The sequence below is a fragment of the Pecten maximus genome, chromosome 12 (genome assembly GCF_902652985.1).
Source record: "Pecten maximus chromosome 12, xPecMax1.1, whole genome shotgun sequence".
Classification (NCBI taxonomy): Eukaryota; Metazoa; Mollusca; class Bivalvia; order Pectinida; family Pectinidae; genus Pecten; species Pecten maximus.
Genome location: NC_047026.1, coordinates 35301260 through 35318701, shown reverse-complemented (window position 1 = coordinate 35318701; position 17442 = coordinate 35301260). Strand labels below are relative to the sequence as shown.

The 17442-nt window shown below is 37.9% G+C and overlaps 1 protein-coding gene across 1 annotated transcript in view; it reads left to right on the top strand.

Annotated features, from left to right (window-relative positions):
* Positions 1–17442, top strand: part of LOC117339018 — a 30173-nt gene that overhangs the window by 5703 nt on the left and 7028 nt on the right. Inside the window, exons 4-7 of the mRNA XM_033900383.1 lie at positions 5361–5403; positions 9391–9413; positions 10761–11217; positions 16351–17058. Of these exons, the coding sequence (XP_033756274.1) occupies positions 5361–5403; positions 9391–9413; positions 10761–11217; positions 16351–17058 (1231 nt within the window). The remainder of the gene's footprint in view (positions 1–5360; positions 5404–9390; positions 9414–10760; positions 11218–16350; positions 17059–17442) is intronic.

Sequence of the window (17442 nt, the reverse complement as noted above, 5' to 3'; positions counted from 1 at the left end):
TTTATATAGGGAAATCACATTTTTGACTATTATTTGTTGGATTTGTATTGGAATTCATTCTAACTTGTATCAAATTATCAGCATGGGATGACAGTTTGATGGTATGTACATGTTGGCCCTAGTTGACCCCCAGGGGCTGGTGGGCGGGGCCAAAAAGGGTAAAATTGACAAAAAATTCAAAAATCTTCTTCTCTACTCTCAGATATGGTAGAATCAAATACTCTTCATAGATGGAAGGGTCTTAAGGTGCTTTACCAAAATTGTGAATTTCATGACCCTGGGGTCTCACGTTTGCCCCTGGGGAGGGAGTAAACTTTACTATAGTTTATATAGGGAAATCACATTTTTGACTATTATTTGTTGGATTTGTATTGGAATTCATTCTAACTTGTATCAAATTATCAGCATGGGATGACACTTTGATGGTATGTACATGTTGGCCCTAGTTGACCCCCAGGGGCTGATGGGCGGGGCCAAAAAGGGTCAAATAGACTAAAATTTAAAAAATCTTCTTCTCTACTCTCAGATATGGTAGAATCAAATACTCTACATAGATGGAAGGATCTTAAGGTGCTTTACCAAAATTGTGAATTTCATGACCCTAGGGTCTCATGTTTGCCCCTGGCAACATCCCTCCTTTATATAGGGAAATCACATTTTTGACTATTATTTGTTGAATTTTTATTGGAATTCATTCTAACTTCGTTAACATTATCAGCTTGGGATGACAGTTTGATGGTATGTACATGTTGGCCCTGACTGACCCCCAGGGGCTGATGGGCGGGGCCAAAAAGGGTCAAATTAACAGAAATTTTAAAAATCTTCTTCTTACAGCCCAAATAAGGTAGAATTAAATACTCTTCACAGATCGAAGGGTCTTAAGGTGCTTTACCATAATTGTGAATTTCCTAGCCCTGGGGTCTTGCGTTTGCCCCATGGGAGGGGATAAACTTTACTATAGTTATAGGGAAATCACATTTTTGACTATCATTTGTTTTATTTGTTTCTTTCATTCAAATTTACTGAAATATTTCAAAAATCAGGTGACCGTTAAGGCCCATGGGCCTCTTGTTTCACTAATTGTAAGGAATCCTTTCATTCACCTTTTATTTCTACCCTTGTAGGGAATCCATTCATTCACCTTTTATTTCACTCCTTGTAGGGAATCCATTCATTAACTTATTATTTCACTCCTTGTAAGGAATTCATTCATTCACCTTTTATTTCTACCCTGATAGGGAATCCATTCATTCACCTTTTATTTCACTCCTTGTAGGGAATCCATTCATTCACCTTTTATTTCACTCCTTGTAAGGAATCCATTCATTCACCTTTTATTTCACTCCTTGTAGGGAATCCATTCATTCACCTTTTATTTCACTCCTTGTAGGGAATCCATTCATTCACCTTTTATTTCTACCCTTGTAGGGAATCCATTCATTCACCTTTTATTTCCCTCCTTGTAGGGAATCCATTCATTCACCTTTTATTTCACTCCTTGTAGGGAATCCATTCATTCACCTTTTATTTCACTCCTTGTAGGGAATCCATTCATTCACCTTTTATTTCACTCCTTGTAGGGAATCCATTCATTCACCTTTTATTTCACTCCTTGTAGGGAATCCATTCATTAACCTTTTATTTCACTCCTTGTAGGGAATCCATTCATTCGCCTTTTATTTCACTCCTTGTAGGGAATCCATTCATTCACCTTTTGTTTCTACCCTTGTAGGGAATCCATTCATTCACCTTTTATTTCACTCCTTGTAGGGAATCCATTCATTCACCTTTTATTTCACTCCTTGTAGGGAATCCATTCATTCACCTTTTATTTCTACCCTTGTAGGGAATCCATTCATTCACCTTTTATTTCACTCCTTGTAGGGAATCCATTCATTCACCTTTTATTTCACTCCTTGTAAGGATTCCATTCATTCACCTTTTATTTCACTCCTTGTAGGGAATCCATTCATTCACCTTTTATTTCTACCCCTGTAGGGATTCCATTCATTCACCTTTTATTTCAACCCCTGTAGGGAATCCATTCATTCACCTTTTATTTCACTCCTTGTAAGGAATCCATTCATTCACCTTTTATTTCACTCCTTGTAGGGAATCCATTCATTCACCTTTTATTTCTACCCTTGTAGGGAATCCATTCATTCACCTTTTATTTCACTCCTTGTAGGGAATCCTTTCCTTCACCTTTTATTTCAACCCTTGTAAGGAATCCATTTATTCACCTTTTATTTCCCTCCTGGTAGGGAATCCATTCATTCACCTTTTATTTCAACCCCTGTAGGGAATCCATTCATTACCTTTTATTTCACTCCTTGTAAGGAATCCTTTCATTCACCTTTTATTTAGCCCCTTGTAGGGAATCCTTTCTTTCACCTTTTATTTCAACCCTTGTAGGGAATCCTTTCCTTAACCTATTTCACTCCTTTTAGGGTATAATCCTTCCTTCGTTCACCTTTCCAATAATTTGATTTCAGTCTGTTTTGAAAAACGTTTTATTGGCTCACCTGCCCGAAGGCAAGTGAGCTTATGCCGTGGTGCTGCGTCCGCCATCCTCCGTCCGTCTGTCAATTCATTCGTCCAGCGTCAACTTTTTCCTTTTAGCAACTTCTTCTCAATTAGCAATTAAGAGGCCCAGGGACTTGAAAGTAGGCCTGTAGAATGCTGGGGTGAAGTGCTAATGTTTTTGTTCAAATGAATGACTTTGACCTACATTCAAGGTCACAGAGGTTGAATAGTTTAAAATCTTCAAACAACTTCTTCTCAATAACCAAAAGGCTCAGGGAATTGATGTTTAACTGTAGCATGCTAAGATTATTCAAATGAATTACCCTGACCTTTACTCAAGATCAAGTGGGTCAAATAGGCTAATATCTTTAAAACCACTTCTTCTCAATAACAAAGAGGCCCAGGGACTTGATATTAGGCTTGTATCATGGGATGGTGAAGCGCTTCCAAGTTTGTTTAAATAAATGACCTTGACCTTCATTTAAGGTCAGATGGGTCAAATTGGCTAAAAACTTCAAACAACTTCTTAATAACCAAGATGCCCAGGTATTTGATGTTGGGCCAGTAGCATGATGGGGAAAATGGCTACCAAGTTTGTTCAAATGAATGACGTTGACCTTTATTCAAGGTCTTCTGGATCAAAAGGCTAAAATCTTTAAAATGACTTCTTTTCAATAACTAAGAGGCCCAGTGACATGACATTGGGCCTGTAACATACTGGGGTGAAGGGCTTCCAAATTTGTCAAAACGAAAGACTTTTACCTACATACAAGGTCAAATGGGTCAGATAGGCTAAAATCTACAAATGACTTCTTCTCCATAACCAAGGCGAATAGTATGCTGGAATAAAGGATTAGACAATTTATTGACATAAATATACCTAGCTTTCTCTGATATTTGAATAAAGTGGTAATCGGTATAGTATCTGCACAAATGACCGAGATTATCTTCAAAGTTGCTACAGAGCCAGGTGAGCAATACAGGCCCATTGGGCATCTTGTCTTTCTTTCTTAAATTTGCATGTTCCAATAAACTCACCAGCTTCTGACCTTATTAAGGCATACAGTGTATTTGATTGTACTCTAAGTGTATGTGATCTTTAGCCCTGACCATCATCTTCGTCCATCATTAGACATCCATCGTGCATCTTGTTATTATCTCAGAAAGTTCTTTTTACATGTAGATCTTTCTCAACTTCCACATGTAGGTTCCTTAGTTGTGCATATTACATTTTAAGAATGATATGGAAACAATATTGCCAACAGGTGGCCATTTTGAATTTTCACAATTGAAATTTTTTATTACTATTTCTCAGAAAATTATCAATGGACCTTCCTCAAATTTCATCAGTACAGTACAATGTAGGTTCCCCTTGGACTCTTGTTGCTCCATTTTAAGACTTGATGGAAAATAAGTTGGCTGACTGGCTTCCGTTTTGAATTTTGACCATTGAAGATTTTGTAGGTTTTTCTTGGTCCGTATTGTGCATGTTCCATTTTGAGACTGTTTAGAATACAAGATGGGTGACAGAGGGCTATTTTGAATTTTGACATTTGAAGTTTGTTATCTCTATTTCTCAGAGTTTGTCATGGATTTTTTTTCAAATTTCACATATAGATTTCCCTTGACATGTAGTTCTGTAGATAATATTGCCAAAGGCAGCAATGTTGAAATGTTTATACCCCGCTTTCACTTTAACAGGAGATATTAATTTGGGTCTGTCCGTCCGAACATCTGTCATGCTATAATTCCATGCAATAACTGGAACAAATGTTTACAGATTTTCTTCAAACTTGGTAGCAAGGTCTAAAGCTTTAAGGGCTCGGGGCTCTTAGTGGCAGCCGAGAAGAGAAGTCTTGCAATATAGTGTACATGTAATATGTCAAGAAGCAGGGGATATACATTTTACAAATTTGCTTGTTTTGTTAAAGCCTGTTGTTGCTATTTCTCAGAAGTCCTACATCAATATTTCTTGAAGTTCATTGAATTTCAGCTTGTATTGTAGTTTTTTAACCCTATTTCATAGAGAGATCTGGATGGTTCAGCCTTCTTTCAAATTATTAAGAGGAAGAAGAGAGAAAAGATCAGTCTTACGGAAATCCAATAAAGATCACTCTATGTTGGATGCAAAGGTGTGAATTGAATATGATTGTGTAGTTTGGGTACAAATGTTGGTACGTATATATACATTTGTATATATATATATGTATATGGGAGGCTCTTATATATCTAATTGTATTGAGCTTTTCCATAAGAGTTTGATATCCATAACAGTTCTCTGTGTGTGACTTTGAGGAGTTTCCTGTGTTTATAAGTAATGGGTTGGACTTCTTTCAATGGCAGTCAAAGTTGTGCTGTAATGCTCTGACTGTTTGTGATATTACAACCTCCAATGGCTGGCTGTTCAATATATCCATGGTTCAGTGGAGGAAGGAATTTTTCCGGATATTCAGGTGCATTCTTTGTTTTAGATATATAATTTTAGATTTTGTCCTCTGGTGATGTTGTTCTTATTAGGTGTGATAAAAAGTTGACTCTACGGGATAACATTTCTCTGTCATAATTTTGTATACAATAGGTCTATCATGTCTCTTCCGGCTCTTCAATTCTTCAATATGCCAATGTTGGAAATGTTAATCATTGAAGTCTCTCAGGGTATGATCCATGTATTAGCTTGGTAGATCTTCTAAGTTTATTTTCTATTGATTATGTATTTTGATGAAGTGTGGGTTCCAGACTCCATTGGCATGCTCTAGGTGTAGTCTCACAAGTCCTTGTATAGTGCTGTGAATGTTGTAAGATCCATGTACATCTTTCTATTTCTCTTTAAACAGGTACTGCTGAAAATGGCTTCAGGTCCAGAACCAATGGAAATAGGTATGATCATTGGTCAACTATGCATTTTAGTATGATTGGGTGATCCATATTGCGAAAATGATAAAATGGCTGATCCATATTGCGAAAATGAAAAAAAAAATACAGAATGTGGCATGCTATGGACATCTATATTTGTATGAAATCGAGAATCAGGCTATAATTATTTGCATATTATACTTTAAAAGGTCATCTGGCTTGCAGGGTCAGAATTTCCATCATATTTTGTCAATCATCCCTTAATAAATGACCATGGCTATTGATATTACAAAAAACTGAACCAAACCATCATTGTTCTCTTTTAAACTTTTCACTTAAGCTTCTGAAGTTCCACTAGTGGAATTCAGCTCAAAATGAAATGATGCAAAGATGATCCTGACCAAGACTTGATACTTTCTGGCTGGCCTGAAATCCAAGATGGCTGACATGATCGCCATATTTAGAAACATTTCAAACCTCTTATCCAGCTCCACCAATTGGATTCAGCTCAAACTTGCTACAAACCATCCAAAAATGCCCCTGAACAAGTACTGTCATTTCTCATGTCTGTCCACAATGGCCACTCTGTCGATTTTGAAAAGCACATTTCAAACTTCTCAAGTCCCTTCTGTGGTATCTATGATCCAAGATTATTTTTTAGGTTGTCTGACATCCAAGATGGTCGCCATCTTGAAAAACATCTTTTCGGACATCTTCTCAAGTTGCCTAAAAAAATTTTTTTTTCAAGTCTGTCCAAAATCTGATATGACAGCAATGGCCACATAAAAAAAAATCTTCTTGGTCCACTGGTAGGATTCGTCTTAAACTTGCCTGGAATGATCCTGAAATGGTCCTGACAAAGTATTATTATTTTTTAGGTTGTCTGACATTCATGATGGCGACCATGGCTGCCACCTTGAAATTTTATTTTTTTTAACTTTTCAAATTCTGATCATTGTATTTAGCTCAAACCTTAAATGATTCTGAGATGATCATGACCAGTTTTTAGCTCACAAAGTCCAAAGGAATGATGAGTTTATGTAATGGGGCGGCATCCGTCGTCCATCAACTTAACCTTTAAATCGTGCTACTACCCAAAGGGCAGGAGGGGAGGTGTCAAAGAAGGGAAATAGAGGCAAGTCATTTTAATCGCTACTAGTTATTAAGTACTAAAAAGGTTTGGACCAAATTTATTCAGAAGTATCCTTTGGGAAAGGGGAACAAATTTTGCATAAATGGTGACTCTAATCCCCCTGGGGCCTGAGGGGTGGGGCCCAATAGAAGTAAGTCTTATATCTTCACTACTCATACTAAATCACTATTTGTCACGATAGACATAATGTATGTGGTCCATGTTTGGTCTGAAGCATCCTCTTGTGAAATGGAACCAATTGTGTAGTCTGACCCCCAGGGGCCTGAGCTAGGGGCAAATTATTTTAAGTTTTTTTTCTATATAAGATTGAAAGTATTTGATTTATATTTGGTCTGAAGCATCCTTGGGGAAGGGCCTGGAACCAATTCTGTATGAACTCTATCCTGCCCCCAAAGGGCCCAAAAGGTTATGGCCAAAAAGGGGAAATATAGCAAATTCTTCAAAATCTGAATTCCTCTGTACTGTATGAATTAAAGGATTAAGTCTATATTTGATCAGAAGCATCCTTGGATGAAGGGCTTAAATTAAAGGATTAAGTCTATAATTGATCAGAAGCATCCTTGGATGAAGGGCGTGGAACCAATTTTGTATAAATGGTGGGTTTGCCCCCCACGGCCTGAGGAACAGCACCTCAATAAGAGAAATATAGCAAATCTTTGAAATCCTTCTTTCTCTGTAGAATTTTTTTCCCCGTGATCACTGCAGTATCCAGGCGAGCGATATAGGCCCTCTGGGCCTCTTGTTTAGCCCACCATCTGACTTTCATAATCTGCTGTCCATCAATAAACAAACCTATCGCTAGTTCTTCAGAAGTAATAACAGAAGGCCATCTCCTTTGATCCCTAGTTAGTTGTTCCCATTCAATTTCAGGTCTGATCAGGGCAATAAAATGGCCAACAGGCAGCTATCTCAGATGTTTACATTTGATATTTGCTATCCTTACTAAAAGTGCTTGCTTGGGATTGCTTTTCAGGTTCAAAGGTCAAAGGTCACGGTCACTGTTATTATTAATAGAAAATTGGTTTCCATGCAATAACTCAAGTTCCCTTCAGCCAATCAAACTCAAACTTCACACAGTGCTTCCTTACCAAAAGTGCTTGCTTGGGATTGCTTTTCAGGTTCAAAGGTCAAAGGTCCTTGCTACTATAAATAGAAAATTGGTTTGCTTGCGATAACTTGAGATCCCTTGGGCTAATCAAACTCAAACTTGATGCATTGCTTTCTTATAGGAAGTGCTTGCTCGGAATTGCTTTCATGCTCGATGCTCAAAGGTCAAAGGTCAAGGTCACTTTTACTGTTAATAGAAAATTGGTTTCCATGAGATAACTCAAGTTCCCTTCAGCCAATCAAACTCAAACTTCACACAGTGCTTCCTTACCAAAAGTGCTTGCTTGGGATTGCTTTTCAGGTTCAAAGGTCAAGGTCATTGTAAATGAATAGAAAATCTGTCCAGTTCCCTTTGGGTCAATCAACTGGTTACTGGTTTCTGTATGAAAACCACTTAAATTTTGCATGAAACTTATTTTGGTTTGTGGAGCAGATCAGTTTGATTGCTGCACAGGCGACACATCCACTTCCTTGGAATTCTTGTTGAAAAGAACTGGAGGGATATTTCTCAAACTTCACATTGGGTTTCCTTTGGTCCCTAGCTAGTTGTGCCCAATTAATTTGGATATTTATTTGCAAAACAAAGTGGTCGACAGGCACCCAATCTTGGATGTTGACAGTTAAAGTTAGATTGTTATTTCTTTAAAGGAACTAACATGATATTTCTCAAACTCAACATGTAGGTTTCCCTGGGTTTATAATATGACTGACTGACGATGCAACAATTATCCTTCAACATTGCTCCCTAGTGTTTCCAGTTTGAAGTGTGAGTGAAAGTCGAGGTGGTTTGTTCAAAGAAACATTATCTAAGTTCATGTTCAGTTCCCCCAATGTATAATGCATTAGGAGCAGCTGACCAGGTAAACAAGGATTTGGAGAATGTAGCAACTACAAAAACATTGACTTTATTATACAACCTCAAAGACATAATACACAAATTTACACAGTTTATACTGATGAAGTGTTTACAATATAGACTATAATGCTACTCTAGATGGTATTACTATTGTATGACTCGACTGAGAATGGATAGACCTCCAGGAAAAATGAAATACAGTTTAAAGTTATATGTATTGTCTAAGAAAAGAATTTGTTCATGTTACTGGAAGATGGAATGGCTAATGAAAAGACATCAGTTTGCATGGTTCTAGATAGATCTGTCAATTGGCGAATGTTGTGTTTTTTTCCAGTAAGTTCCATAATTGGGTTTGACAAGTGTTGCATGTGCTGAATGTTAATTCCTGTCAGCACGTTGCTGTGATATCTCGGTAGCACTGGTGGAAGGAAATGAGTAACAGTATAATGCCTGTATATTTTGCTTCCATGCACTTACATATAATGTATTATTGAAGTCCACATATAAAATGTCAGTCTCGGCGAATGGACAGATGGTTTGTTGACGGTGATGGGGATACAGCCATATGATAGGGCCCTTGATAACCTGTCAGTGTTATAGTTTTACAAGAAAACATGATATTACAAAAAAAGTGATATTAACTCATTAAGTTAATAGTATAACTTCCATTAGAAAGAAACCTTACATCTAATAATATACATGATATGGACTGTCTTTTTTCCCATAATTCTTTTCATTGTCAAATGAAAAAGATATTTTTCCATGATGTCATAGCGTATAGGCATGAAATAAATTGCTTAAGCATGAGCTTGAACCATTAATGCTGCTGCATATATATTTTGATACACATCTTGTGAGTCATTTTTATTGATTGACATGATATATTTTTTTTCAGATTATGACCTAAAGCATCAGAAAGTAAGTAGAATTGTGTTATAATAATGTATCATAATACATGTACATGTATATTCTATAGACACAAACATGGGCATAAAGTTTCTTAAATTTCAACGTTGTGGAATTGAATGTACATATGTATATTATTGATTATCGGTCACTTGAACAATCATAGATACTGGAAAATAATGGACTTTTTGGTGAAAGCATGATCTGTAAAGAAGAATATAAATGTGCTACTACAGTGCACTCTGTCCAAACCGGACTCTGTCCAATCCGGATGGGGCCGCGGTGGCCGAGTGGTTAACACTTTATTACTAGCCCTCCACCACTGGGTTGCGAGTTCGAAACCTACGTGGGGCAGTTGCCAGGTACTGACCGTAGGCCGGTGGTTTTTCTCCAGGTACTCCGGCTTTCCTCCACCTCCAAAACCTGGCACGTCCTTAAATGACTCTGGCTGTGTTAATAGGACGTTAAACAAAAACAAACAAACCAATCCGGATATTTGCCAAAACCGGCCAAATAATTTGGTCCCGAAAATTCCCTTCTTTATTTATAGTAAATAAACTCTGCATAATCCGGACTCTGTCTATTCTGTAATCCGGCCATATATTCCGACCCCATTCCTTCTGTATACTAGTAAATCTACTCTGTATAAACCGGCGTTGTTCCCATTGATGTTTCCCTGGTAGTGGTAGCTTCCGGGGCTCCCGACGAGTGTTTATACAGTTGTAATTGCCGCACAGGTATATTATTAATTGGCCGTAATTGGCTAATTCCTCAGATTGGGAATCTGCACTTGTAGAAAGTGTCAGATCGGTTGATTGTTCGGACTCGGTGGAAGGCCTCTTAATGTATATATTAAAACAAACAACAATCAGTGATTGTTTTCAACCGATGTAACGTACACATAATGTCATATTGCCAGTGCTGAATTAAATTGTGTTATTTAATTCAAAGTTTGTATATGCATGAATAATGCACAATGACATCTTCTTTTTAATATATCTTTTATTATTATTATTATTTTATTTTTTGCATTCAACAACGATATCAAGTAGAATCTCTACAATCCGGAACTCTCTACAAACCGGCTTTATTTTGTGGTCCCAAAGGTGTCCGGTTTAGACAGAGTGCGCTGTAGTACATAAAATTCAGATATGGAGCAATCCAAGATCTTAGGCCTTTTATTTTTGTTTGATTAACATTAATAAATAATCATTTGAAAAGTGATAAAAATCTTTCAAAATATTTTCATTAGAATCGCATATTGTGGAAAAAACATGCAATACAAATGTATCATTTTATTCTTTACAAAATGTCAAAATGAAAGAGTATCCAAAACATTCTAATTTCAAACTTGGCCAGTCAAGGATTCAGTCAAGATCACATCAAGTGGCTTCATCACAGCCTGGAGTGGGTAAAATTCCATTGTTTCTAACAAGGGAAGGGATAGAAGTTTACGTTTATAAGCATTCCATAACACATCTTCAGACAGATGCCATAGTGAATGCTGCTAATGACGATTTGAAACATATTGGAGGAGTGGCAAAGGCTATCTCTGTCAGTGCCGGAGCATTTGTGGATTATGAGTGTAGATCAATTATTCTAAAACGTGGCAAACCCATCAGTGTTACAAACAATGTTCATACCAAAGCAGGAAACTTGAAAAACAAGTACATCATCCATGCTGTTGGGCCACAATGGAGGTACTATAGAAACAAGGAAAAATGTTTAGACGACCTCTCCTGGACTGTGGAATTTGCCCTGGATAAAGCTGCAGATCTTGGTTGTGCCCACGTTGGAATGCCGGCAATAAGTGCAGGTATTTGAACTCTGTTACACATACTCTTTTACTGTTTGAGGATAGGTTTGTTTTGAAAGTTTCACAAGGAAAATACTCACTGAAACATTGTTTGATAGTTAACATGTAACAGTATAGTCTATTACAACAACCTCAATATAATTATCTGGAAATGGAAATTAATAATTTGGAAATTGAATTATTCCCACTTTTCAGACAGTTTCTTCTGTTGCTTATTGCATTAAGTAAAAAAAATTGAGATAACCGTATGATGTTGAAGACATAACTTCCATGGTCCGTCGTCTGTCCGTCCCTCTGGCCGGCCGTCCGTCCGTCCATCCGGCCATCCCTCCGTCCATGCCTGTCCGGAAACATTTCTTGTTATCGCTATTTCCCAGAAAGTACTGAAGGGATCTTTTCCAAATTTCATATGTAGGCTCTCCTTAGTCCGTAGTTATGCATATTGCATTTTGGGACCAGTCGGAAAACAACATTATAGGGTCGGATGTCTGATAACTCACAGGTGTTTATAGGGTTGGATGTAAGACAACTCACAGGCTTTTAAAGGGTTGGATGTCTGACAACTCACGGGCTTTTATACATGTACGGTCGGATGTATTGACAACTCACGGATGTTTATAGGGTTGGATGTAAGACAACTCACAGGCTTTTAAAGGGTTGGATGTCTGACAACTCACGGGCTTGTTATCGCTATTTCCCAGAAAGTACTGAAGGGATCTTTTCCAAATTTCATATGCAGGCTCTCCTTGGTCCATAGTTATGCATATTGCATTTTGGGACCAGTCAGAAAACAACATGGCCGACAGGCAGCCATCTTGGATTTTAACAATTTAAGTTTGTTACCGCTATTTCTCAGAAATCTCAGAAAGTACTGAAGTGATCTTTCTGAAATTTTATATGTAATGTATGACACCTCTCGGGCGTTTATTGGGTCAGATGTCTGACAACGCACAGGTGTTTATAGGGTCGGATGTCTGACAACGCACAGGCGTTTATAGGGTTGGATGTCTGACAACGCACAGGCGTTTATAGGGTCTGATGTCTGACAACTCGCAGGCTTTTATAGGGTTGGATGTAAGACAGTTCACAGGCTTTTATAGGGTCGAATGGCTGACAAATCACGGGCTTTTATAGGGTTGGATGGCTGACAACTCACAGGCTTTTATAGGGTCGGATGTCTGACAACTAACGGGCTTTTATACATGTAGGGTCGGATGTATTGACAACTCACGGGTGTTTATAGGGTCGGAGTCTGACAACTCACAGGCGTTTATAGGGTTGGATGTAAGACAACTCACAGGCTTTTATAGGGTTGGATGTCTGACAACTCACGGGCTTTTATACATGTAGGGTCGGATGTCTGATAACTCACGGGTGTTGATAGGGTTGGATGTAAGACAACTCACAGGCTTTTAAAGGGTTGGATGTCTGACAACTCACAGGCTTTTAAAGGGTTGGACATAAGACAACTCACAGGCTTTTATATTGTCGGATGTCTGACAACTCACTGGCTTTTATACATGTAGGGTCGGATGTATTGACAACTTACAGGCTTTTATATGGTCGGATGTCTGACAACTCACGGACGTTTTTAGGGTCGGATGTCTGACAGCTCACGGGCTTTTATAGGGTTGGATGTCTGACAACTCACAGGCATTTAGGTTCAGATATCTGACAACTCAGGGGCTTTTATAGGGTCGGATGTCTGACAACTAACGGGCTTTTATACATGTAGGGTCGGATGTATTGACAACTCACGGGTGTTTATACGGTCGGAGTCTGACAACTCACAGGCGTTTATAGGGTCTGATATCTGACCACTCAGGGGCTTTTAAAGCGTCGGATGCCTGACAACTCAAAGGCTTTTAGGGTCGGATGTCTGACAAATCATGGGCGTTTATATAGGGTCGGATGTCTGACAACTCATGGGCGTTTATATAGGGTCAGATGTCTGACAACTCACAGGGTTTTAAACATGTAGGGTCGGAAGTATTGACAACTCACAGGCTTTTATAGGGTCGGATATCTGATAACCCACAGGCTTTTATATGGTCGGATGTCTGAAAACTCACGGGTGTATATAGGGTTGGATGTAAGACAACTCACAGGCTTTTAAAGGGTTGGATGTCTGACAACTCACAGGCTTTTATATTGTCGGATGTCTGACAACTCACTGGCTTTTATACATGTAGGGTCGGATGTATTGACAACTCACAGGCTTTTATATGGTCGGATGTCTGACAACTCACGGGTGTTTATAGGGTTGGATGTAAGACAACTCACAGGCTTTTAAAGGGTTGGATGTCTGACAACTCACAGGCTTTTATATTGTCGGATGTCTGACAACTCACTGGCTTTTATACATGTAGGGTCGGATGTATTGACAACTCACAGGCTTTTATAGGGTTGGATGTCTGATAACTCACGGGTTTTTATAGGGTCGGATGTCTGACAACTCACGGGCGTTTTTAGGGTCGGATGTCTGACAGCTCACGGGCTTTTTTAGGGTCGAATGTCTGACAATAATCAAGGGCTTTTATAGGGTTGGATGTCTGACAACTTACGGGCTTTTATACGTGTAGGGTCGGATGTATGACAACTCGCAGGCGTTTTTAGGGTCGGATGTCTGACAACTCGCAGGCGTTTTTAGGGTCGGATGTCTGACAAATCATGGGCGTTCATAGGGTCGGATGTCTGACAACTCACGGGCGTTTTTAGGGTCGGATGTCTGACAACTCACGGGCGTTTTTAGGGTCGGATGTCGGACAGCTCACGGGCTTTTTTAGGGTCGAATGTCAGACAAATCACGGGCTTTTAAAGGGTCGGATGTCTGACAGCTCACGGGCTTTTTTAGGGTCGAATGTCTGACAATAACCACGGGCTTTTTTAGGGTCGAATGTCTGACAATAATCAAGGGCTTTTATAGGGTCGAATGTCAGACAAATCACGGGCTTTTATAGGGTTGGATGTCCGACAACTCACAGGCTTTTATAGGGTCGAATGTCTGACAACTCACGGGCTTTTAAAGGGTCGTATGTCAGACAAATCATGGGCTTTTATAGGGTCGGATGTCTGTGTACTCGTTTCCAAGCAGAGCAGAAACTATAATGTCGGCACTATGTAGTAACGATGTTAGGGTAGATATTGGCATCATTGGGAATATCTCATAAATGATTTTGGAAGTATGATTACTTGGGTTTAAAAAAATGAAAATTCTTAACTTATACTGTCAGATTTAAAGTTTCCACATAGTTTTGTTTAAAATGTTTATGTGTACAATTTTACCTATTAACCACATTCTCTCTAATTAGGGTTTCCATTTCGGATGGAAATCCCTTTTGTTTTCGTTATGTTTTTTCTTCTTATTATTATTAGGGATTTCCATTTCGGATGGAAATCCCTATTGTTTTCGTTATGTTTTTTCTTCTTATTATTATTATTCTTTTTCTTATTTCCACAGATTTTGTTAACACTTTCATTCAAAAACGAATAAAGATAAAACGTTCATATTATAGTACATGATAGCGCACATCGAGCTGATCATTACACTAACATTTTGGTGACCATAGGTTTAAAGGTCAAGGTCACAGATCTAAAAACAGATTTTTTAAAAGAGTTTTTTGAACGATCATAACATCATAAGGAATCGTTTTATTTCATTCACGATCAATGTGTCATGTAGATCATGGTCGGGGCTAACTTTTATCTATGCCATGTTATCAGAAAATATGTCAAGGTCACGACCTCGCTATGGGGTAAACAAAATGTCGGAAAAAAATTCTGAAACTAAATATTTTTTTCATCTTGCATGAAAGAGAATGAACCACTGAGACAAAGCGTGCAATTTTTTTGATAATCGGATAAAAAATGACGGAGATATGGCACTTTGAAAATGTCCCCGCCAAAATTCAAAAATCATGCAAAAATCCACTTAAAATGTTTCAGCTTCTTCATATATGCACATACAGACTTGAAATTTTGCATAACAATATCATTTAAGAGTGGCTACAAAAGATGCTATTTTTCGTTGACCTTGATCTTCATTCAAGGTCAAATAATCAAATAAATAAAAAATTGAAAACTATTCTTTCAAGTCAGGTTCTTTATCTGTTCATTTTTTGTCCTTGTATAAGCAATGCATCTTGTAGTTTTTGGTTGGTACTAACTTTTCTCTGTAACATGTTATCAAAAAATATGTCAAGGTCAAGGTCCCAAGACGAGGTCAAATCGAGGTCAAAATTTTAAAATTCAAAATGATTTAATTTTTTAAATGCATTTCAAAGTCCATGATTAATCAAGACGAATTGTGCAAGCTTTATAGTCGTGCGATGAAAAATGACGTAGAAATGGCACTTTGAAAAATTTTCGTTTTCCCGCCAAAATTCAAATTTGTCCCAGAAATGCAATTTATTTCCCTCTTCTCATATATCTTTACATACACATATTTGACATTTGGCACAGTGATAGCATGTACGAATGCCTACAAATTCTTTTACTTTTCATTGGCCTTGACCTTCGTTCAAGGTCATGGAGGTCAAATGATGAAAAATCGAAAATTTCAAATTCTCTTAAATACGGTTTATTTTCATCATATATGAAAGAAAACGTTCTTTAGAAGATGTTTGCAACGTTTCAAGGTCAAATCATCAAATATATCTCAGAAAAAGCCCTTTGGAAAACATGTTGCTGCCAAAATTAAATATTACCCTGCAATTACACTTGAAATGTTTTTCTTTCAATACTCTGACAACTACATACTTGATAATTGGCACATCTATAGCCAGAATGACTGGCTACAAAAATTATGCACATCTTTGACCTTGACCATCGAAGTTCAAGGTCACAGAGACGGTTGAAAGTCAACTGATCGGTTAAAGAAGGGAAGCGAAAAAAACGAAGAAAAAACGAAGAGAAAACGTAGGTAAAACGTACAAAAGCGTTCGTCAGAACGAGAACATGTCTGCAATCATTTTCTAGTTGGAAATCCCGTGTTTTGATCTTGATCAAATCTAGTTATTGTTGTTTTCCTATTGTATTTGGGTACAATGTCAACAAATGATAAATCTTCATTATGAACAGCTTCGGTTAATGTTCAGCTGAATGTTGTTGTTGTTTTTTTTTTTTATATTTCAGGTATATTCGGGGTTCCCAAAGTTCTTTGCGCTGAAATGTACATCAGGGGTATAGTACGTTATAGTAAACAGAGCATAAAGACAAAATCTAAAGTCAAGGAAATACACTTCGTTGATATTGATGATGAAATCATTCGGGAGATGCACTTAGCGCATCAAAAATGGCACAAAAATCCGAAAACAATCGATCCAAAAGAATCTTTCGGTCAGTTTTCGTGTGACTTGTCAGGGAGTTCATTATCAGTACCCGGAACTGGGAATCAAAACGATGCATCGGCAGCAGGAATTGACAACAGAAGCAATGGTGTTGGGAAAAGTACATTTTGGGTACATGATGCCCCATCCAAAATTAGAGGCCTGGATGATTCAGTTGAAAACTTCATCGGTGAAAATGGTTTGTTCACGCTGAAAATATACACTGGCAGTATCGTCAGGGTGAGGGATGTAGATGCCATTTTGTGTAGTGCAGACAGGGATTTATCGGGACTAGGTCCACTGGCAAATGCACTACGAACTGCAGGAGGTAAGCAGTATGAAAAACATTTTGAGGGTATGCGAAAACAGACTAACTCTGGTAAGGAAACCGTATGTAGATGTAAGCCAGGAGATCTATCCGTCGGATGTGTTGTACATGCTGTGATAGATACCGATTTATACCGTCAACCATCACAGTTTGAAGACGTACAAGTATCAAGTGCGCTGTGCATTTAACCAAGTTAACACATGGAACCTGAAAGCGATTGCAATGCCCTTGGTTGGAGCAGGTATGGTTAAAAGCAGTGTTATTTATCTTAGTCATATAGCCGTAAACCCTCAGAATTTAATATTCTGTAGAATTAATCTAAAGGCTACTTTCTCTGCACACGTAACTGCTCATACATACTTACATGTTAAGATAACAGTTTATATAGAATTAAATGTAAATACAACCAATGCGTCAAGACCCGTATCAGTCTATTTTATTTATAGGTTATATAATGTGTTTGTACATGTAATAGTAAAACCATATATCAGATTTACAATAATCAAATTGTGTTGAATAACTCAATAGCTTATGTGGGTTTTTTTGTCAGGCATGGGAATCTTATGGAGA